Source organism: Manis pentadactyla, chromosome 2 (genome assembly GCF_030020395.1).
Source record: "Manis pentadactyla isolate mManPen7 chromosome 2, mManPen7.hap1, whole genome shotgun sequence".
NCBI classification, from domain to species: domain Eukaryota; kingdom Metazoa; phylum Chordata; class Mammalia; order Pholidota; family Manidae; genus Manis; species Manis pentadactyla.
In genome coordinates this window covers 32,365,733-32,389,552 of record NC_080020.1, presented here as the reverse complement: position 1 = coordinate 32,389,552, position 23,820 = coordinate 32,365,733, and the positions used below count along the sequence as shown (strand labels likewise).

Here is a 23,820-nt window from a genome sequence, read left to right as displayed (position 1 = left end):
CCTGGGAGCTTCCTTTGCTGGGAGCAGGGAGCACTGACCGACTAAGGACTGCTACTTCAGAGCAAAAGGCCGCCTTAGGCCTGCCCGTGTCTGTGTATACTGCTGCTTTTGATCCCCCTCTCCAAGGGACTTCGTGGCACATTAGTGAAAAACGTCTGCCAAATGCAGCTGAATCAGGGAAGCTGGAAGGACCCTGGCCTTGAGACCACCAGAAAGTGTGTTTTTTTCCTTGGTGGCAAAATGTGCCCCTTTGGGTCAACTACCATGTCTCTGTACAACTTCCTAGTTGCCCACCAACCTCGGTTGCTCTGGGACCCAAGACCCTCACCCTCTCCCCACCGCCCAGGCCCTGCAGCTCACCACTGATGTTGAGCAGGTGTGTGAAGAAGAAGGACTGTTTGTGGAAATCCTCTATGGCGAGGACGATGGGCCCATCGAGGCTGCTCCTCAGGGTCTTCTTGGAGCCACTTTTGTCTGCGATGAGCGATTCGAGCATGGTCCGCACCATGTACAGCTTGAAAAAGAAAGTGAGATGAGGTCAGCGACTGGTCCTCCGTCCTGGGGAGAAGGTTGCTTTGTGCTGTGTTTATCTTTTTCTTTTTTTTTCCTGCAGATGTCTGCCCTTAAAAAGCACTGTCTCAAGAAGCACCAGTTTAGGGTTGGAGAAGTGAATTTGGAACATGTAAACTTTCAAGAGGGAGACTGGCCAGCCCAGGAAGGAAGTTCTACCTGGGGCCCACAGCGTCCCTGGGAAGGTGGACCAGGAATACTGGGGTGTTCAAGGCCCAGGTTCCTGCCTGCTCTGCTTGGGCAGGGGCGTGGGTGTTGGAGAACCTCAGTCCCCGTCACTCTGGAGTCACTGCCTGCTTCACTGAATGGCTACAGTGGCACCGTGGGTGGAGCCCTGGCCCGAGAGTCAAAAGACAGGCTCAAGGCCAGGCACTGCTGCTGACTTGCTGTGTGACCTTGGGCAACAAAGTCCCACTCTGGGCCTCAGTTTTCTTATCTGCTAATATGAGGAAGTTGCACCAGATGCTTTCTCAAACCAGTCCCTTTCAACTCTAACACTTCGAGGAACTGTGAAACGGGATATAGTCAGAACAAGCCCCCCACCATCTCAAGTTTCTGACCCTCAGCATTTTCAATCCATTACTGAGGGATGGCGCCATCTGGTGGCGCCTGCTGCATTGCACAGCCTGCCAAAATTCTGGGTGGAAAGGTGGGTGAAGAGTGGTACTTACACAGGCCCACTAGACAATTAACTCCCACTTACAGAGGGCCTTAAATGCAAAGGGCGCAAGTTCTAATCTAGATCTTTCCACACCATTTGTCTTTGAATCTTAGGGCTGGAAGGGGCCTTGAGGAACCAGGCTAGTCCATTCCTGCTGCCTCCTGGAGAAGGTACCCCAACCAACCCAGCCAGGCGGTGTTATACCAGGGATCGGCAGCCTCTTCGGCCCTGTGTGCCACCAGTGGGGTGAAACAAAGCCCGCGGGGACCACTGGCAGGCCTAAGACATAGATAGGAGAGAGGAGGAGGGAATGGGAGGGCAGGAGAGACAGGGAGGAGGGAGAGAGAGAAGAGAGAGAGAGAGAGAGAAAAGCAAGAGGTATTGTATACGGTGGGAAAGCCGCCGCGACTGCTAGGGGCCACTTGCCGACCACCTCTGAGATGCTCCAACCTCCCTCTGCCACCACGTCTGTCCTTGCTGTCTGCATCTTCTCTAGGCCTTACCCACCACGCGCAAGGCAAGGGGCTGGAGTGCGGCCACAGAAAGGAGTGGTCCATCACCCCTACCCCAGTGCTCCCTTTACGGCGAAGGAACTAGCATGGTGGCCTGTGTATTAGAGGTCTACCCTCTGTTACCCCATCGTGGACATGTCTGATCATCCCTAAGAATCAAGAAGCACTATTCTTTGGAGTCCTCAGAGAAGGGATCCATCAAGTCCAATCTGTGTGCTGTTGACTTATTTGCATCAAATTCTAACTATTTGAAAATCTGTTTCAACCATGAGAGGGGGAACTCTTTTCCCACCTACTTTTATTGAACAGAGCATTAAACTCACCAGAATGGTCAACATCCCAGCTATGCTAGATGCCCATGTCTACCATGCTCTGAAGGCCCTAACGGAGTAGTCCTGGGGTGGGAGTCAGGAGACCTGGGTTCTTGTCCCACCTCCACTTGTGACTCACCTTGTGACTTGGACAAGTCACTTCCTCTCTCTGGACCTCAGTTTCCCCATCTGTAAAATATGGGGCGGGGGGTCTGGACTGGTTTGTCTCTAAGAGCTCTTTTGGCTCTGACTTTCTAGGAGACTATTAAATGTGTCTGGGCCACTTGGCCTGACTTGGTGCTGTTGAGGGTGGGGCTTTAACTGCCGCTCACATTCCCCTCTGAACACTTCTCTCTTTCCCTCATTCTCTTTGCCTGTTGGCCCCCCTCTCTTATCCTCCTCTTTTCCAGTTTCTCTTTTGCCTTGTCTGTCTCTTCCTCTTCCTTCCTTTCTTATAGAAACACCTAAATGTCCTGCTCAGCCCCTTCGGGGCATTCTAGGCTGGAAAGATCCCTGGTCCTTAACATTACACAGAACTGTTTGCAGAAGCTTCTTCAGGATGTTCCACAACCAGCAGGCAAGTTTAGTGCAAACTGGGCTGTGAAGCCAAGGGAAGTGACAGTGACAGAGCTGAGAACCCACCTTACCTCTGTCCCTCCTCCCCACCCCCGTGCCCAGACACAGACACACACACAAAGGAGGGTCAGGGTGGGCCTCAGGCAGCTCACCTCAGGTGAGTCCCAGATTCAGGACTGCAGAGCTTACAGGTCATGTGAAGTGGAAGTTCCCAGTCTGGGGCTCATGGGGTGTGAACAAGTGGGAGTTCCCAGTGTGGGCCTTCTGGGGCTTGTAAAACCCTTGAAAAGCTGCAGTGGACCCACATGCTTTATCCCAACCTCAAAAAACCTACCAGAAACTATTTATTTTTAAGCAAGTGGCAAGGATTTAAGATACTCAAATTTTATACTTTTTTTCTGTAATTTTACTATTCCTTTGGATAAACCACAGGCAACCTCTTGCTGTTTAGAAGCGCTGGTGGCAACTCTGAATTATCTCTGATTATTAGACTTTCTCTAAAGGGACAAGGGCTTTCAATACTTAATGCTTTTTTGGATGTTATGGATGATTAAAGGGGTGTTTTATCAGTAACATGATATCATCCAGAGTTTTCATTTAACGGAGAAAATAATCACAGCGCAGAAGGTTAAGGTGTTTGCTCAAGATCACACAGCAAGTCAGAGGAAGAACTTGTGAATTCCCAAGCTAGGATGCCACTGCAGGGAAAGGGGCCAGGGTTCACTGAAGGACAGGATAGCTGCATGTCGATGCCACTTTAAAGGCCTCCTACACTTTGGAACCTGTAGGAGATAGCCAATCCTGGTATTACCTCCATTTGCCAGATTAGACAACTGAGGCACAAAGAGATTGTGTCACATGCCCGAGGTCACACAGGTATTCAGGACTAGAATCCAGGTCTCCAGAATCTTAAGCCAGTGATCCTCCCTCCTGTTATCAAAACCAGATGGCAGAATACGACTAGAGCAGCTGCCTGTGCCTGCCTCTCTTGCCTGAGGACCCCCTGCCCCGCTGCCCCACGGTCCAGCCAGGATGACCCACTAAGGCCTGAGTGGCCTGAGCGAACGGAGCGGGCCTGCGCCTAGAGCTCCTTACCTGTGTGCTGGAGGGCCCCACGGCACGCCGGGGCACTTTGATTTCAAATCCCCCTTTGGGATCCTTCTCCCCTCTCAAACACGGGTCATTGGGGGGCTCTCGGCCCCCCTCCCAGTCACAGATGGTTTTCCGAATTGCCTGCAAGACACTGGGAAAAGAAGAACCGATACTCAGACTAGACTTTACCATTGGAAGGAGGCACTGCAAGCCTGATTCTAGAGTCTGTGGAGCTCAGGACCACTTGTCTGAGAATCCCAGGTGCTTGTGAAATGTGCTCATTCCTGGGCCCCACCTCTAGGCATGCTACTTAACAGATAGGAGGTTGATAGGAGGTTCAGTCTATAAGTCTGCATTTTAACAGTACCCCAGGGATTCTAATACTGGCTGTCTGAGAACTCAGCTCTGAGCTCACACAGTGGGAGAGAACTTGAATGAGGCAGGATAGCTATTTTAACTCTGTCTACAGGGATGTCTCATTAATCCAATTAAATCTCTATATTTAAAGTTTAATAACAGTTTTTATGTTGCATACTTATTCCATGCTGCTTTGTTTTTAGGTCTACACATGGATTATCTCATTTTATCATTCCAATAGCCCAAGAAGTAAGTATCATTATCATCCATATTTTACAAATGAGGGAAACTGAGGTTCAGAGAAGGTCAGGAACTTCACTAAGTGCCCCTGGCTAGGCAGTGGTGGATATGGGCCTCAGACCCAGAGACTGAGGCTCAGTTCATTTCAAATCACCAATCTCCTAAGAAACCCTCTTACAGAGCTTGCTGGAACTTACTGGAAGGATCTGCAAGCTGACTGAAGCAGGACCTTCCTCTGTGGCCTGCACCTAGCAGCCCTGGTTTTTGAGGTGCCCCTGCAAAGGGCCATCTGCAGGCTCACCTGATGAGGACATTCTTCTTCTTCCGCACGGCCTGCCTCAGGGGCTCGCGCAGCGTCACCTGGGCAAAGTCCTGCAGGGCTGCGTAGATGGTGTTCCTGATGGCCTGGTTGAAGACACTCTCCATCCTGCCCATGAGGACCTGCAGGCCTTTGATCATGGCGATCACCTGGCCAGGTACAGATCAAGGTCAGGCACTGTGCCTCGGCACACCTGTCTGTCCAGCGCCCTTCACAACATTGCAGGGAAGGTGCTGTGTGACACACCTAGAAGCACGAGGCCAGAGCTACTCAAGGTGCCAATTCATAGCTACGTAAGAACCATGAGCCAGAACAGAAACGACCACACTACTTCTTCATCAAGCAAGTCCTGCTAAACAGAGATGTCAGCTGAACTAACAGTGTGCTTCACGAAGCAGCTGATTTCACTCTGGCGCCAGCTCCCCAGCTTGTTGCTGACTGGTGACAAATGGCAGCCAGCCCATGGACCACATTTTGAGTATCACTCTGACTTCTGGAAGTCTCTTCACATACCAGGCACCCCCAAACCATGTCAAATAGAACTTTTTTTCACCATAAAATTTTCTATAAAATTTTTACAATCTTTGCTTTTGAAATAATTTGACCAGTTGCTGCTTGAGTCTGTAGGACTTCTTCCTATGGAAATAGGATTCCCATCAAAGTCTCAGGTAGGGGGAAGCCTCGTCCTTTTATCTACCTCCTCCCTGGCCCCTTACATGGCTGCAGAGACGGGGAGACAGGTGTCTGTGATGAGTGCGGCCTGCCTCACCTTGGTGCTCCCTCTGGGCTTTGTCTGCCTGTGTGGTGTGTGCCCTCTCTTCAGAGTTCCCATCTTCTCCTTGCAGTAATCATCCCCTCCCCATCCCAAGGGAGCAGGGCATGTTTTTCTGCAACTGCTTTACCTCTTTCCCAGTGGGTAAGGTTAATGGGATGGAATAGGAGTCTGGTGTGGCTTTGGCTGGAAGTCACATTCTCTAGTCCTGGTTTCACAGGTGTATATTCAATTGTAAAAACTCTGAATTTTACACCTTAAATGGAAGCAGTTTATTGAATATAAATTATACCTCAATAAAGCTGATTACAGAAACACTATACTATCCTCATGGAGATAATCATATTCACAACACAACAACACAAGAGCAGAGTACTTTAAAAAAAGGAATAATCAGAGAACAAGATGGGGCTTTTGGACATTAAAAACGTGATACACAATATTAAAAATAGCAATAGAGTTGGAAGTTGAATTTAATGAAGGATCTCATAGACAAAGACAAGTGACATATAATAAGAGAACAAAGACAAGTGACATAAGATAGAAAAGGTAAGAAAATTAGGCACTAAATCCTGGGTGTCCAAGAGCTAACAAATAGGAAACCCAGAGAGAACAGAGAAAATAGGAGGGAATTACCAAAATTAAAATACAAGGAAATTCCCAGACCAGAAGGACATGTATTTCCACACTGAAATGACCTATTTAGTATCCAAAGCAATAAAGGCCAAAGGGCCTTTATCATGAGGCCTCACTGTGAAATTTCAGAAAAATAAGGATAAAGAGGGGAGATTATAAAATTCTACAGAGAAAAAAGCTGAATAAAGTTGGAGACTCACATTCCTAATTACAAAACTTACTACAAAGCTTACTACTACTTGCATACAGATAGACATTTATCAATGAAAGACAATTGGAAGTTCAGAAGTAAACCCTTACATTTATAGTCAATTGATTCACAAGGGTATGAAGACAATTCAGTGGGGAAAGGACACTCTTTCCAACAACTGATGCTGGGATAGCTGGATATCCACATGCAGAAGCATGAAGTTGGATCCTTTCTGACATCATATACAAAAATTAACTCAAAATGGATCAGATCTAAATGTAAGAGCTGAAATTATAAAAATCTTAGAAGAAAATAGGAGTAAATATTTGAGATCCTAGATTAGGCAATGGTTTCTTCAATATGACACTGAAAGTATAAGCAACAAAAGAAAAACTAGACTGGACTTCATCAAAATTGAAAAATTTCTGTGTTTCAAAGGATACCACCTAGAAAGTAAAAAGACAACCCGTGGAATGGAGAAAATTTTTGCAAATTATATATCTGAGAAGGGACTTGCATCCATAATATATAAAACTCTTGCAACTCAACAGCAGACAAATATTCCAAATAAAAAATAAACACAGGATTTGAATAGGTATTTTTCCAAAGAAGATATGCAGATGGCCAACAAGCACATGAAAATATGCTCGATATCATTAGTCACTAGAGAAATGCAAACCAAAATCACAATGGAAAACTACTTCACATCCACTAAGAAGGCCAAAATAAAAAAGACATTAAGTTACAGCAAGGATATGAAGAAACTAAGCAACCATCATAAATTGCTGGTGTAACTGTAAAATGGCGTAGCTGCTTTGAAAAACAATATGGCAATTCCTCAAATTTTTAACATAGAGTTACCATGATCCAGCAATTCCGATCCTAGATATATACCCAAGAGAAATGAAAACATATTTGTATACAAATACTTGTACATGAATACACATACTGGCATTATTCATAATAGCCAAAAAGTCAAAACAATCCAAATATCACCAACTTATGAATATATACAAACAAATGTGACATATCCACACAATGAAATATTATTCATCTAAAAAGGAATGAAGTACTGGTACATGCTACAGCATAGACGAACCCTGAAACATCACACTAAGTGATAGAAGCCAGCACAAGGAACCACACAGTATATGATTCCATTTATACGAAATCTCCAGAATAGGCAAGTCTATGGAAACAGAAAGGAGATTAGTGGCGAGAGGCCAGGAGTAAAGAAAGGAATATGAAATGACTGCTAATGGGTATAGGTTTCTTTTTGGGGTAACAAAAATGTCATAAAATTAGGTAGTGGTACAGGATGCATAACCGAGTACACTAAAAATAACTTAATTGTACACTTTAAAAGGGTGAATTTCATGGTACCTGAATAATATCTTAATAAAGCTATTATTAAAAAAATACACAGAGAAAGAACACAAAGAATAAGGGATTAAAACAGAATCCAAATTTTCAATGGCAACAGTAGAAACCAGGAAACAATGGAATAATACCTTCAAAATCCTGGAAAAAAAAATAGTTCAGAATTCTACATATAGCCAAAGTATAAGTGAAGTTAAAGGTAAAATGTTTTTAGATATTCAAGATCTCAAACAAATTCTGGCGCATAGTCCCCTTCTTAGAGACCTATTAGAGGATGTGGTCCATCAGCCTGGGAGCAGGAAGCCCTGGTATCCAACCCAGGAGAGAGAGAAAGGGAATTCCCAGGATAATGATGAGAAAGCATCTCAGATCAGAGGCTGGGCAGCAGGTCTAGAGGCAAACAATGCAGATTGGAAGGAAGGAAAAAGGACTTTAGCAGGAATGGATCCAGGAAAAAAAAAATCCTGAAATAATGATTGTGATCGACTATTTCATTAGAAGTTTACTTTGGTTGGTGTACTCCTTTTGGATAGGTTCATAGAAAACTGAACAAACAAAACAATAAGTCATTGTTAACTCTAGGAAAAACAAAAGTTGTACAAGAAAAGAAATGTCTTCATGTTAGACCACATGACTCGATGAACAGCAATCACTTGCTTACAGCAGTACAAAGAAACTACTGGTTTAATCAAAAAGTGTGCAATTACCACATTGGGTAGATGTGGGAAGAGAACTGGGCATATATGTGATGGGCTAGAGATGAGTGAGCTAAATCATTCTCTCCCAAAGTTAAGAAATCAATAGAAAATGCCATAAATTGAAAACCAAGAAATAGCCCCATAAGCCTGTTACTTAGAAATATATAGAGATAAATACCAGAAGAAAAAGCTTAACAAGGTGAAAGATGATTTCCTATTTTGGGAATCTGGGTGCAGGTTACTACTTTTGACTTGTTTTATTTTTGTTAAATGCTATAAAGAATTCTATTTCTTTTTAAAAATTTTTTTACATTTTACTAATGAAAATTAAAAAACTTCTCTATGTACAGTAAATTAAGGACTAGAAAGAGATGCAACAAAATGTTACTGGTCATTTGTCTCTAGATGATTTTATGAGGCTGTGGGAAGGTGAAGGTCAGAATGGGGTCAGGAGGAGCATTTTCTAAGTTATCTCCAGTGCATATGTATTCCTTTCGTTAAGGAAAGAAAGGTGAAAAGTTTTACAAAGTTGCATGTCCTCCCTGTCTATCAGTCTCATTTTTTAATAGGCTTGTGGATGACTTTCTCTTCCAGTAATTATGACTGGGAGATTGTCTTCCAGGCTATTAGCACTGGAAATGCCAGGAGGATCAGGGGACACTTGGCGCAAGGCCAAGCGTAATCACAACCTGTCTCCTCCTGGAATTGTACCACTGAGCCTCAGTCCTTTGAAGTGCAGCTGAGAGAGATGCTAAGAACAACTCTACCCCCTTTATGTGTATGACCCTCTGCCACTTTCCCAGCTCATCTACATTAGGATCTCCTTTGACAACGACTGTCTGATTCTCAATAACCCTGGGATGGAAGTGGGTAAAGATTATCAGCTCCATTTGACAGGTAAGGAAGCTGAGGCTGAGATGAACTGGCCTTGGGCCCAGGGCTAGCATCCAGGACTCTGACTGTAGGCTTCAGATGGTCATGAAACAGGTAGCTGTCACTCACAACCTAGAGTGAATGAGTTTTTCCCTCCAAAACAGATATCTTTTTGTAATCACACAAACAAATTCAGAAGGTTATAAAGAAGAACTAAGTTTTCCCTGCAGACCCTAGTACCATTTCCCTAGTACCATTAATGGTTTGGTATATGAAATGTCAATACTTAGATATTTTAGTTTTCAGTAAACATGCAGAAGTATATTAATTTTAGTATAAATGGGATCATTTTATATGCTGTTCTTTAACTTTTTTTCTTTTTACCTTAACAATATACCATGCATATATTTTCACGGCAGTCCATCCATTTTCATGGGTGCATAGTATTCAATGATATTGATGTGCCTTCATTATTTCACCTGGTCCCACAGTAAAGGACATTTAAATTGTCTTACATATTCTGGTATTATAAACAATATTGTGATAAATATCTGGGTACAGCTGTCTCTGCAGTTAGCTTAGTTCCCTAGAATATATTTCCAGAACTCCTGGGCTAAAGGGCACATTCACTAAAAAATCTGAATACGTATGATGAGATTGCCCTTGTAGAAAGCCTGTAAGATATAGACTGGCCTCCAAAGTATCTAAGGCTATTTCCCACTCTCAACCAGCAATAGGCATCAGCAATCTTCTCAGTCTTTCTCATCCTGACTGTTAAACTAAAAGTATCTCATCACAGTTTCAACTGGTACTTCTTTGACCACTCTTTGGGTGTTTTCCTTATCTCTTTCAGCCAATTTTCTTTATTTCTTCTGCTGGTTTCCTTTTGCCCATTTTTTTTTTTTTTTAGTGGAGTGAACACTGTCCTTTGGACTTTTCAGAACAGAATGAGTTTCTTATCATTTCTCAGTAACAAATTTTGACAGAGATGGAGCTGGGGCAGGGGAGGACTAGGAAGGGCACGCGCACGAGAAGGCCCAAGGCTGTCTCCTTGCTCGGAACCGCTCCTGGACCCCCCACAATCGGCCCTGGGCAGCAGCCTTGGGTGGGGGGTGGGCAGAGCAGCCTTGGGGAGTCAGCGCCCACCTCCACGAAGGCGAACTTCTCCTCGCTGGTGTAGTTGTAGCGTGTGGCTCTCTCGTACTCCTCCGCTGTGCCAGGGCAGTCCTTGTTGCAGAACTTGTCTGTAGGGTGGACCAGCTTCCAAGAGTACTGGGGAGAGTGGGAAAACCCAAACGCCCACCATCAGATGAATGGATGAACAAAACGTGGTAGTGCCCATGCGAGGGAGTGGTGTGCAGCCATAAAGGGGAAAGATGTCCTGAACCATGCTACAACATGGATGGACCTTGGAAACATGAAGTAAAAGGAGCCACACATAAACACCTGCATGTTAGATGATTCTACTTCCAGGAAGCATCCAGAATAGGGCAATTTATAGAGAAACAGGGGGTGACAGTACAGGGCTTCTTCTGAAGTGATGAAAACATTCTGAATTCGACTGTGGTTGCACAACTCTGTGAATACACTAACAGCGAATCTACATGTTAAATGGGTGAATAGTATGGGATGTGAACTATAGCTCAATAAAGCTGTTTAAAAAGAGTGCTGGCAGAGCAGACAAGTAGTGATTTTACAACACCTTACTACGCTGAGGGACAGTGACAGTGAAGGGGTATGTGGGGGGGACTTGGTGAAGGGGGGAACCTAGTAAACATAATGTTCTTCATGTAACTGTAGATTAATGATACCAAAATAAAAAAATTAAAAAAAAAAAGAGTGCTGGGAAGAGGCAGAGGCAGGCAGATTCCCAGTAAACAGAGGTCAGCGTGGAGGGGGCAGTGGAGGGCAGACCCTCTGCCTTCAGGACACCTACCACTTCCATGACGTGGGCACTCCACTTGGATAAGAGCTGCAGGCCCCGCAGGGCCAGGTCGAAGAGCTCGCGGTACTCCTCATCTGACTTCTGGCTGTCCAGCCCGGAGCCCGTCACCACCTGGGAACATCGGCTGTCACCCCGCTGCCTGTGAGCCTGACACCTTCATACATTATGTCGCTGACTCCCCAGAACAGTACAAGTGAGGTTCTCGCGTTACACCCCCTTATAGATAAGCTGAGGCTCAGACAAGTGCCTGTGGAGGCCATGTGCTTGGTAGATGGCCGAGGGTTCAGGCTCAGGTGGTGCAATGCCAGAGCTCCACTCACAACCACCTGGTATATCGCGGAGCAGCAGCTTTCGAACATTCTTGACTACAATTTACAGGAGGAAGTGTGCACCATGTAGTGACTCATAACACATACCCACATAGTGATATTAAATAAATAGAAAACATTTTTCATGATACATCTTTACTCCTAACACATAGGAACCCCTGGTTTTCTGTTCTATTTTACACAAAAATGCTAACCACAAACTACTAAATGGATTTCACAACTCATTAATTAGGCATGACTCACTGATTGAAAAGCACCGATGAAGACATCTATTTGTGTAATAGTCCATAATGAAATATAGTGTGTACATGTGTGTGCATATGCGCAGGCATTTGTATATAAGTATGTACATAAGTGTGCACATAAACAGAGAGCCGGTCCTCATTATTTGTGGATCCTGTATTTGTGAATGTGTTTACTCACTGAAATTTATTTATAATCTCAAAGTTAATCCTTAGGACTTTAACGGTCATGTGCAGACCTGTGCAGAGTGGCCCCAGGTGAGGTGGAACGAGGTAACGCTCTGCCTTCTAATGTCAGCGCTCATCCAGTCTTCTCAGTCTGTGCAGAGTCACATTTTCTCATTTCTCTACTTGTTGGGGTTTCTGCTGTTGAAAATGGCCCCAACCAGAGAGCTGAAGTGCACCTAGTGTTCCTGAGAGCAGGAAGGTGCTCACGTGCCTTAGGGAGAAAGCACGTGCTAAAAATAAGCACCGTTCTGGTGTGAGATATAACACTGTTGGCTGTGAGTGAATGCTAATGAATCAAAATATGTATTATTGAGGTGTCTTTAAACAGAAACACACATAAAACAAGCTTATATACTGATTGGCTGATGACAACGTCATGAGCAGAGGCTCACAGGAACCTAACCCTGCACTTTGTCTGAGAGCCCAGGTTCAGTATTCACTCAGTCAGTGCTTGTGGCCACGTTACAGAACGTAACCTCTGTGAACAATGACAAGCATCTGTACTGACCCACATATAGAGTGTATAGTTTAAAAACTAACTTTGAGCCAGACTCATTCTTAGATATACTACAGCTTGACAAGGTGTGGAGGAGGCCCCAGCACTTAAATAATTCCCATAGCTTCAGTTCAGCTGATGGTACATGGGTAAGAAAGCCAAAGGTGTGGGTGTGACCCTGGTCCGTGCCTTCCAAGACCGGGTCTCATAAAAGTGTGGGCCACTCATGTAATGGCCGCACCACCTTCATTTGTCCGACTGTCCTCATTTCAAATACATTGCCCTGTGGTCAAAGTTATATTCTGCATTTGGGTTTGGAAAGCCTGAGCACTAGGGCTTCCAGACACTGGTGGAACCAGTGACCAAACATGGGATATGCAGAGTCATCCAGGAGACCTGCCAGGTAATAAAGGAATTCAAATTAGGGACCTGTGTTCATTGATCAACATATAGACTTACTAGAAGGGTTTATATAGGAAGAGATCCAAAAGGATATATAAACTCAAATACTAATCTCAGTTGGTTCTGGGTGGTAGGATTTTACGTGACTGATCCTTCTTCTTTTGCATATCTATATTTTTCTGAGGTTTATGCACTGATCATGTTTCCATATTAAAAAAAGAAGAAGAATTCAATGCCAGTAAAAATGTAATTAGTGGGATTACAAGAGATTTTTATGGCCTTCTGTCTCTAACTATATTTTCTGACTTGTTACAAGGATCATTTACTATTGTGTAGTTTAAAAATATTAGATGGTGTTATGAGCATGAGAGTTCAGAACTGTTTGTTTCTCTTGCCGTCCAGGATTGAGATGGTTTGAGTCATGTATAAAACAATTACTGGGCCATTACCTTGTTAGACATAATGTGTTTTCCATGCATCATATCATTTAATCTTCTCAATGAAACCCTGTGGACACTATTACTCCCATTTTGCAGGAGAAAACTGAGGCACAGAGATGTTGAATAGATTGTGAAGGTCAGTGGCAGAACCAGAATCAAATCCAGTTCTGCCTAGCTCGGAATTCCATGCTCTTGGCCATTTTGCCCTCCCGCCTCCAACGTGTATTCCCTCATTCCTAGTCTCCTCATTCCCAGTGATCATTTCTTTCCTGGCTGGTCCTTACCCCTTACCACCCTGGGCCCACACGGACCTCCATCCCAGCAGCCAGAGCAAGCTCACCTCGCTGTTGCTGTAGCGAGCAAGTTCGGAGATGAAGCGGATGTGGTCATCCCGGATCTGAACCATCTGCTCACAGATGTTGTACTGGGGGCTGATGCTGCTCTGTGTGCATGTCCACCTGGGCAGAAAATCATGGGATCGGTGTGGGTCCTGGCCTTAGATGCCAGGGTGGGACAGGCTCCTTCCACTCACTAGTTGCTCCTGGTGCTCAGCCAATGTGGTCAGCTCCCCTGGGTGGAACCAAGAGGTATCCCAGCCACCAGCAAGACAGCCTGCTGTGGGGACCGAGGGCTGAGTGGAAGAGCCCTTTCTCCTTCTCTGAGTCCCAAGCACAGGCTTTTCCAGATACCTGGTGTCCACGGTACTTACCAGTTATGTGAGCAAGGAGGGACTTGCAGCCTCTCTAGGGCTACAAAGGGCTGGATCCCGAGCAAAGAAAAAGCAAGATGGGCGACCTTCCGAAACCTGCCTACTGACCCTGTCGGCACTGACATACTGTGGTTGAAGCTGGCTTTGGAGGGGGCCTATGGAAACCTGAAGGCATTGTGCCTCTTTTTCAACAGTGACCTTCAATGTGGAAGCACTCCACGGTGCGGGATACCAAGCTCATGCTGAGAGGCATTGCTGGCACACCATCTCTCTCTCTCTCTCCCCCTTTCTCTTTTTCTTACCCCTTCCTCTCTTCTTTCTCCCCAAATTCCTTGAAAGATGTCATTGGGAAAGCCAACCTAAATTTGAGAGGAAATCAGTGAACAAAACTGGTTCTCTCCTTCCCCAAGAGAGAAGAGGCAGCCCCCCTCTACCCTCTCCTGCCATCTAGTAGACAGACTAAGCATGGGCACCAAATAAGGCAGATTAACACTTTGGAAAGAATGCCATACCTGAAAAGGAGCCCTGGAAGTGGCCCTCACACGAATGCTCAGAATGGTGACTTCCTCATGCTTACGCTCTGGCATGACTTTTATCGGTGTTACTTGAGTAGGGATGGGGATAGGATCACCCAGGCCTCTGGGTGTTGAGAATTTAGGCAGGAAGTGAGTTCAGCATTCTTAACTCCATGCTTTTCCTAGGAAACCTCTTCACATGCTGGTAGCCAGTGGGCTCTGAAGACACTAACCCAGCTTTCCTTGGTCAGACTCATTTGCAGGGGCTCAAGGCTGGTGGAATTCAAGGACACTCCAGATATTTTTAAAGCAAACCACCCTCACTATTTGCTAAAAGACAGTTTCCCCTCAGTATAGAAGAGTCATATTCACTCAGTGTTGGGACAGATACAATAAAGAAACTTCCTTAAAAACCCTAGAGACCAAAGGGGTGGCCATGGCTAGCAGATGTCCCCGGCTGCCATGAGGCACTGACACCCAGATCTTAACACAGATCAGTGAACATGGTGGTTTATAAAATGACCTAAGGTGAGGCCATGAATCCACTTCACAGGTGGGACTGTCCACACCATACACTCGATGACATACTTACGGCATGGACACAAAGCCTGGGGAGAGAATCAGGGTGAGGATGAATGATGCCACTGCTGAGGGCCGACCATTCCTCCCCCTTCTCAAGGGAAGGGGCACTCCTGCTGCCCCCGTGGACAGCGCGGGTCACCGCTGGGACAGAGAAGGGGCGTGGCTGTGCTCTGAGCCCTTTTGAACCCTGGCAGCAAAGGGCGGATGCAAACGGGCTCAGAGCACCCTCCGCCGCTCCCCTGCAGCCAGGCGCAGTGTTCTGACGGAATCCACCTGCCCAGGGCTCTGGGGAGGGGGGAGGGGCTGAAGTGGCCCCTCGGCCCCCTGCCCGGGCTGAGCGTCCTCGCGGGAGCCGAGAGACATTACGGCAGGCACTCACTTGGACTTGTTCTCTTCATAGTGAGCACTGGTCTTAATGTATCTGGCCAGCTCTATCTGCATGTCGCCGAAAAGGGGCACCACCTGCAGCTGCTGCAAAGAAAGCAAACACAGAGTGTGAGATGCTGGGGGAAGGGCTGGGCGGCTGCCTCGCACCGGGGAAGCAGCCGCCATGTGCCTCTGGGCCGACCTCTAGCTTCTGCTTCTGACGATGCTGCCTGGGACCTTGGACCCGGAAGGAGCCTCTGCTAGCATACAGGTCATCCCCTGTCTCAAAGAGACCCTATGTTGCAGCAACTGAACCCAGAGGGGCAAAATGACTTGTCCAACATCATCTAGCAGGCAGAAAGGATGAAAGGATGCGGGCCAGATGGCTTGCCTCACAGGGCAGGGTCCTTTCTGCTCTAACTGTCCTCAGATTGGAGGATGTTTGCTGCTTTTAATTCTGGGCTAGGTGTGGGTACCCGGATGCTGGCTGGACGTGCCTTCTTGAGAAACTCCACCGCGTGGAACAACTGAAGCCCTAACACCGAACACCAGAGGGCGCCTAACATGAGCGGGCCGACAAGTCCTAACTGAAAACGAGGACGAAGAAACGAAGGCTGGCATTTTACTGTCTGCTTCTGGTGCACGAGGTACCGTGCCAATTACTTCAAAACCAGAGGATTTTTAGGGCAGTGAAAATATTCTGTATGATGCCATAATGGTGGATGGATGTCATTCTGCATTTGTCAAGACACACAGAACTTGCATCACCAAGTGATCCCTAATGTAAACTACGGACTTGGTGACCGTGATGTGTCACTGCAGGTTCACTGACTGTAACACATGTACCACTCGGGAGGACTTTGATAATGTGGGAGACTATGAGGGGGGCAGAGGGGACAAGGGAAATATCTGTATGTGGTTCAATTTTGCTATGAACTTGAAACGGCTCTAAAAACAGCCTATTAAACAAAACAAAAAACAGTATCTCAATCCATACAATAACCCTGTGAAGTCACTACTGTGAGGTCAGTGCTGTTATTCCCATTCCACAGACGAAGAAAATGAAGCCCAGAGAGTTGATGTGATGTTTTTACAGTCAGACCTACTAGAAGTGAAGGAGCCAGGATTATAACCCAAGGCTCTGACTCAACTGATTATGTGATCCCACTGAGTCCTCAAGGGAACACTGTGAAGTAAATACCCTTATCGTTAGTTCAAATTTTTCAGGCTGGAGAACTCAGTTTCAGAGAGGTTTGTGACCTTCCCAAAGTCACCCAGCTTTTAAGTGGCAGAGCCAGACTAAAACCCAGGCCTGTGTAGGGTGAGGTTATGTTCTACTCCACCCCCATCTCACTCACGCTGACTATGTGCAGAGGCAGATTTTGCAAGGGTCTCCCTAGATGAGCTGTTTTCATCTGGGGCAGCTAGAGAGAAAAGTGAACATGCCAGCCTTGAAAAGAAGCAAAGCAAAGTCTGACGATGCCTTTTAGTGGCTTGTTTCCCCCTTCACTTTGAAGAGTTGGTGGGATCCTGGCCTAGCCTGGTGTGTGTCCCCCACCCCATACCTTCAAGGGATTCCACTTTTAGTGCTAAGCCTGGCTTTTTCCTATCTGACCTCTGAGGCTCCACTCCCACTCTGAAGTACCCAATGCTAGAATAAACTTGCACACAGAATTCAATTCCAAAGTAGGAAATCCCTTTGTGAAAACCTCAAGGGTTTAATTTAACCGCAGGGTTTTATTTTTAAAGATTTGGGGCCAGAAGATCAAATCTCTGAGGCACCGAAATGGACTGAGTATATGATCGATGCTGATGAGGACGTCTGCCCAGAGGCAGGGGCAAGCTGAGGTGGCCTCCGATGGGCCAGGAGAGGGTGTGATTTTGCAAATGTGAATTATTTTAAAATCTAGTCTCTAATTCCTCTTGCTTCTGTGACTTGATTCATACTGAAAATTAAAGCAGATTCTTCTGAGATGTACCTATTTCTTTAAAAGGCAAGATTTCAGGAAAGGGAAGAAGCAGTTTGCAAAAAAAAATTATAAGGCTTCCCAGCCAGATCCCAGCTGAGTCCTCAGACTTGGGAGTATGTGTGACTTCCATGGGGCAGCCTTCTAAAGTGTAGATTCCTCTACCGAGGGATGCTGGGGATCCTCTCACTTAATTCTCCTTTTCCTCTTTGGGTCTTTAGAGCTACAGCTCAAAGAACAAGCCCCACTACTTGCTGGCTAATTTCATCCCTCTCCCCAGATAGACTACCTGTGGCTCCCTGCCCAGCCCCAGCCCCAGGGGCTGACCTTAAAGAACTTATCGATTTTGCTGAGGTTGATTCTCTTCTTGGCATCCAGTTTGTAAATGTTACTGACATTTCCATCCATCAGGTAGAGACCAAAACCCATTACCTAGAGTGAGAAGGGGCAGAGTATAGAAGCCAGTCACATCCACTAGAAAAATTTCATAAACACCTAAAAAAAAGGAGGTCTCTGCATATGTTCAAATGCTGGGCTTTTGATAACTTCTCGGGTTTCTGACTGTGCAGAGGAAGCCAGTGAACACATCACAGAGCCACACTGTCCTGTAAACTTCCTCAAGGTGCTATGGAAACATAATGACGGGAACACCAGCAGGGCTGGCATTCTTAAGAGTAGCAAGAGTCATGCTAAGACATGGGGGAGAGGAAGAAAAGGAAATTGCCAGAGAACTCTGAAAAGTTGGGTTCTGGGAAAGAAATAATCAAAAGGGGCTATGCAGTATGTATAAAGAATATGGAGAAGGTTGGTTGTTTTGGTGCTATTGCTGACGAGAGAAATTAGAAACCGCCTAAGCAGCTAACAATATAATAATGGCTAAAGAAATGAGAGCTCATCAATATGACATCACCTAAGGGCTGTATAATACTCTACACACACTTAACGAAATGGGATAAAAAAGTATACCCACACATAAGTTAGGTATATTGCATATGTTGAAAATTATAAACATAGAAAAAAAAAGAATGAAATACATCAAAATGCTCAAAGAGTTATCTATGAGTGGAAAGATTGTGAGGGATTAAACCTTTTCTTGCTTATCTGTATATTCCCAATTTTCTACAGTAAAAAATATTACTTGATAATTTAAAACAAAACTCATACACTGATGAAACAAATCTGACCATTTTGGCAAAATAGTGAAAGCTTGAAGATTTTTGCCTTCCCTACGTAATCTGACTTGACCACAGCATGAACACAAAAGCTGTGCTACAAGAGTACTCCGTGAGTCTGGCAAACAAGCATCCAGTGATAGGGGATTTATTAAATAGTGATGTCCCCCTACAATGGAATACTTGGCAGCCATTAAAAAAATCACACTGCAGAAATACCTTTCATGATGTCTGGAAAGGTATATATGACATCTTAAAGGAAAAAGACTAGGTTACAAAATATGATGTGCCGTAAGATCTGCATCAATGTTTAAGAAAGAAAAAATAAATACTATTTTCCAAAAATGATTTTAAATGAGGAGGAGGTGAGAGGGTAAGCCCAGGCTGAGGGTGTGTGACCTCAGGAATTGTACCTTGAGGAGCATGTGCTTCTCACTGGGGGTCAGATACATCTTGTTCTCGTAGTAATCCACGCAGATGTTGACGATGTCCGCCAGCAGCTCCTCGTAGCCAGGGATCACTTCCAGTTGCTGATGGAGACACTAAACAGCAGCCCCCCTCTGGTTAGCCCCACCCCTGCAGCCGCCTCACACCCACCACTGCAGAAAGCGCCCAGCCAGGTGGAGGGGCCAGTGCAGGTGCCGCTGAACCCCAGGAGGAGGGCAGCCTGCATCCTCTCCTCATATCCCCAGTGTTGGTCAGGGCTCCTGCATGTCTCCTGTGGCAGACCTCTCCTTTGGGGCCCTCTGTTTTATTTCCTCGAAGTACTGATGGCTAGAAAGTGCTTTCTTGGTCTGAGCTGAAGAGACACTCAGCTTTCAGCAACAGGCTGGTACCAATCTTGGCTTAGTTTTGAAGGTGTGGATTTAGCCATGACATCATCTCAGGGGATGGCAGAAGACCCGGCCCAGTGGAGGGAATCTGGGCTGCCAGGCAGGCCCCTCCTGGCAGGACAAAGCAGTGCAGGACATTTCTCACAAGAGAAGGTCTTAGGCCCTTTCTCTCCGAAGGGACAAATTGGGGACCCTGTGGGGTATCCAGTGGAAAGCACCACTGGTGCTTTCCACAGACAACATGGGGCTAAGGCACAGGAAGGAAACCCGAGCCTCAATACTGACAGCCTTCTGTGGTTAACCAAGATCAGGAAGGGTCCAGAAAAGCCAGCAGCGTCCCTGAGAGATCTGAGCCTGAAAACCCTTTGGCGAGGGAGGGCCCCTCAGGTCTGGCCCGGGTGCTGCTCACCTTCTTACTGATGCCTGTGAAGGCTGAACTGGCAGATGGACCCATCAGGCAGACTGTGAGAGCCAGAGCCAAGTGGGGGACCCCGGCAAAGTGGTGGCAGTAAGAACAGCTACCCCTTCTTATGCCCTTACTATCTGCCAGGCTCTGCATACTAAGAACTTCTATATAGCAGCTCATTATTTCTCGCCACAGTCCAATGAGATGCAGGCTCATATTCTCAAAATACCAGCCCTGTTTTATAGCTGAGGAAACTGAGCTTAGACCTTGCCTGAGGTCTCACAATGGGTCAGTGGAGGGTCCAGGATTAGAAAATAAGGCTGTGTAACTCCAGAACTGATGCTCTCCAATGTATTCTGATGCAGGGGCAGTACACTAGCTGAGAACGCTTTCAGAGAACAGAATCTGCAGAGGGTGAGAGTCATCTGGGGTTGGGAAGAGACTTAAATCTGCAGCTTAACCCTTGAGAGGGGCAGTAGGGATGCTGGATATGGACTGAGCTCCTCGGCTCACGGTCCACCCACCCACTGGGATGCCAGCCCAGGACCAGCAGGAGTTTGCCGTCACCTGGGTGATCCTATTGTGGTTGGCCAGGAACATGGAAAGGTTCTGTGACTCCTGGATAGACTGTGGATCCGCCATCTTCCTCAGAAACTGCGCTGCCCTGGAATACAGGTGTTACAGACAGGAATGTTCAAGAACAGCCAGCCTAAATCAGGCCAGGGGCCCATGGTTACAGTCCCTCCAGGTTAACCAAGCTCTGAATAGCACAGGGGTTCTAATGGCAAAGGACAGTATGTTCCGGAGTCACTGGCTTTGGGACTGTCCACACCCTAGGGACAAGAGTACCTGAAATTACAAGGTAAGAATGCACTGAAGCTCAGGCTCAGGGAATTTCAGGGCAGCTAGCACCCTATCCACCAGCCAGAGATGGTAAGACAGGGAGAAAGGGGCATCCTTGTGCCTCGAAGTGCCCTCCAGTGAGACTACCTGGTTGTCTTAGAGAAGAATCAAAGGCAAAATGTTCTGTTTGTGTTATTATGTTATTTATAAGAAAACCTCAAAGCTTCTATAGCAAAGCATTGCATGGAAAACAAAACCCTTTTTAACCTAACAGGTTATAGGTGAAGGGATGATGGGTGCAGGGAACACACAGAACTTAAGGGAGAAAATCACAGGGCCCTGGACCTCCCAGCCTAAGGTGGTGGGGATGCAGCCTGTGTCATGACAGACAGAACACAGGCAAGACACCTGCCGTGCTCATGGCCCTCGCTGGTCCAAAGAGCATGCTGATTGTCGCTATAATGGAAGGAGCTGGCCCAAACTGGGGGAAATTGGAGGAAGATATACTAGGAGCTGTCTGCGGAATCTGTGTGGAGGTGCCACTTCTGAATCAGGGTGGAGATGAAGCTCTCTCTGCTGGGTACACCAGGTTTCACAATTTACTACGGAGGATAAAATTTTGAGACTCAGTCTGCTGCTTGCTACCTCCTTTGTGGGGCCCAGGAGGATGTGGTTCGAGGAGGAGGGCCCTCTCCATCAGTGACAGAAAATCCTTCCTAAGAGATGTGTCCAGACACTCTGGAGCTCATCTATGCCTCAACAACAGAGAGGGTGTCTGTTGCTTTCAACTGCCCTGCTCCCCTTCTGGATGGTTGTATCCTAATTGCTGGAGAGGAGCCCTTCCCGATTATCAGTCCTTCTTTCTTGTGATCGGACTGTGACCCCCAACTGATCCCAAGGGCGGCACCTGTACAATCAAAGCCATTCCCACCACCAGTGACGGAGGGGTTAGCACACACTCCGGGCTAGAGCAATGACAAAACTCCTTGGGACTCCTTGGGACCTTTGCAAAAGTATCTGCAAGGAGGAGCAATCTTCTCTCCCTTCATCTGGGGTTGCTACACTGGCCACAGGGAAGCTTACGGTGGCTGGAGGCCATCACACGGTGTGAGCCTGCCTGAGAATGAAGCGCATGTTAAGGAAAATTGAGCTGAGAGGTGGAGAGAACCAGACCACCATCATCTGAGTACCTGGATCCAGGCACAAATCTACATACCAATCCAGGAACCAAACAACCTCGTTTCTTCTCTTACATAAGCAGTTTGAACTGGCTTTCTGATTCTTGCAGGAAATGACTAATGTGACCATTTTATGATTCTTTTACTAGTCTCATACTGCATGGGGCAACAGAAAATGTCCATTTCCACAGGCGGGGGAAATGAGGATTTGATTTCATTTCGAGTCAGAAAATCCTACAAAGACCCAGTTCTCCAAAGACTCAGCTCTGTACCTTATTCCTCAAACTACAGAAATAGATACAGGTCCAACCCTGCTGTGTCTGGGGAATGGCTAGTTTGGTTCTGGAGGAGGAGCCTGTTCGAAGGGCTCCATCCTCTTCCTCCCTGTGGCCGGCTACCCAGGGACAGGGACGAGGGGGTAGGGGGTCCTGACCTCTTGTAGGCTGAGTGATCATTCTTGACGCTGCACTTCATATTCTTCAGCTCATCCAGGACAGCAAACATATTGATGAACTTGCCCAGGGTCAAGAGGTAGGCCTCAGAGACAAAGTCCTTCCTCCGCTCGGCATGGCACAGCCGCTTCACCTCACTGCAGAACCGCTCGATGGCCTTGCGCTGCAGGCAGAGAGAGAGCGACTGAGGGCGGGCAGCCTGGTGGGGTGGCTCGCTGTGCTCTGTAGTGGGGAGCAGGGGCCAAGGTCAGAGCCTGGGCACTTGGAGAAAGGCAAATCTGCCAGGAGGCCTTTCCCAGAGGAGTCTCTAAATCAAAAGCTGATTTGTAGAGGTAAGACTGGAACCTGCCCACAAATGAGTCAGGCTTAATTAACCCATTCGCCATGCCTCTGCTGCGAAACACTATGTCATGTTCATATTTGTATCCCAGCTCCTAGGACAGTGTCAGGCATCAGACAAGGGGTAGCGAATGAGAGAGACATTCAGAGAAAGAGGTTCATTCAGCCAATAAATAGCATTATTGAGCATCTACCATGTGCCAGGTATCATTCTAGGCACTGGAGTAAAGCAGGAAACAAAACAGAAAAAAATAATCTTTACCCACTAAGTAAAGGAAGACAGAAAACAAATTCTATTAGTATGTTATATATGCTATGTAGAAAAATAAAGCAGGGAATGAGACAGGGATACAGTTTAGTAGGAAATCATCAAAAAGTTAACTTACAGGAAAAGATTTTGATAGAAGAGAAAGAGAAAGACAGGGGGTAACTAAGAGAAGTGCATTCTGGACAGTGTGAACCGCCAGTGCAAAGGCCCTGAGGCAGGAGTGTGCCTGGCACGCTGCAGGGTAGGAAAGAAGCAAGAGTGGTTTTAGTGCAGTGAGCACGGGCAAGGAGCTTGGGACAGAGAGGGACCGGGGCCACTGGCTCTCGCAGGCTTTTGTGAGAGCACAGGCTTCCCCACTGAATGAGACGAGGACAGGCGGGAAGAAATGAAACAGGACAACAGTCTGAATTATATTTCAAAACGGTCCTGGTGGCTGCTATGTGAGAACAGACTGTAGGAGGCAGAGGTAGACACAGGGAGAATAGTTAAGAGAAATGGAATAGGTCCACACAAAAACTTGCACATACATATTCATAAGCAGCATTGTTCATAATAGTAAAAAAGTGGATATAACCTAAGTATCCACTAACAAATAAATAATGCGTAGTAGATCCATACAATGACTTAGTATTCAGTCATAAAAGGCATGAAGTACGGACATATGCTGCAGCATAGATAAAACCTTGAAAACACTCTGTAGGTTAACTAGCCCACCACAAACGACCACAGGCTGTACGACCCCACTCACGTGAAGTGTCCAGAAGGGGCAAATCCACACAGACCAAAGGTAGATTAGTGGCTGCTTAGAGCTGGTTGGCGGGGAGATGGCAGGTATAATGGGGTGACAGCTAAAGGGTACGGGATTTCTTTGTGGGGTGATGAAGATGTTCTAAAACCGGCTGTGGTGGTGGACGCACAACT

General features: G+C 46.4%; 1 protein-coding gene across 1 annotated transcript in view; it reads right to left on the bottom strand.

The window, feature by feature from the left end:
- Nucleotides 1-23,820, bottom strand: part of CYFIP2 (cytoplasmic FMR1 interacting protein 2) — a 127,888-nt gene that overhangs the window by 70,006 nt on the left and 34,062 nt on the right. Inside the window, exons 6-17 of the mRNA XM_036913222.2 lie at nt 22,274-22,455; nt 20,387-20,483; nt 18,994-19,122; nt 17,736-17,840; nt 15,455-15,546; nt 13,610-13,727; nt 11,124-11,243; nt 10,334-10,459; nt 4,621-4,787; nt 3,726-3,873; nt 1,436-1,510; nt 361-514 (exon numbers count right to left, since the gene is read on the bottom strand). Of these exons, the coding sequence (XP_036769117.1) occupies nt 361-514; nt 1,436-1,510; nt 3,726-3,873; nt 4,621-4,787; nt 10,334-10,459; nt 11,124-11,243; nt 13,610-13,727; nt 15,455-15,546; nt 17,736-17,840; nt 18,994-19,122; nt 20,387-20,483; nt 22,274-22,455 (1,513 nt within the window). The remainder of the gene's footprint in view (nt 1-360; nt 515-1,435; nt 1,511-3,725; nt 3,874-4,620; nt 4,788-10,333; nt 10,460-11,123; nt 11,244-13,609; nt 13,728-15,454; nt 15,547-17,735; nt 17,841-18,993; nt 19,123-20,386; nt 20,484-22,273; nt 22,456-23,820) is intronic.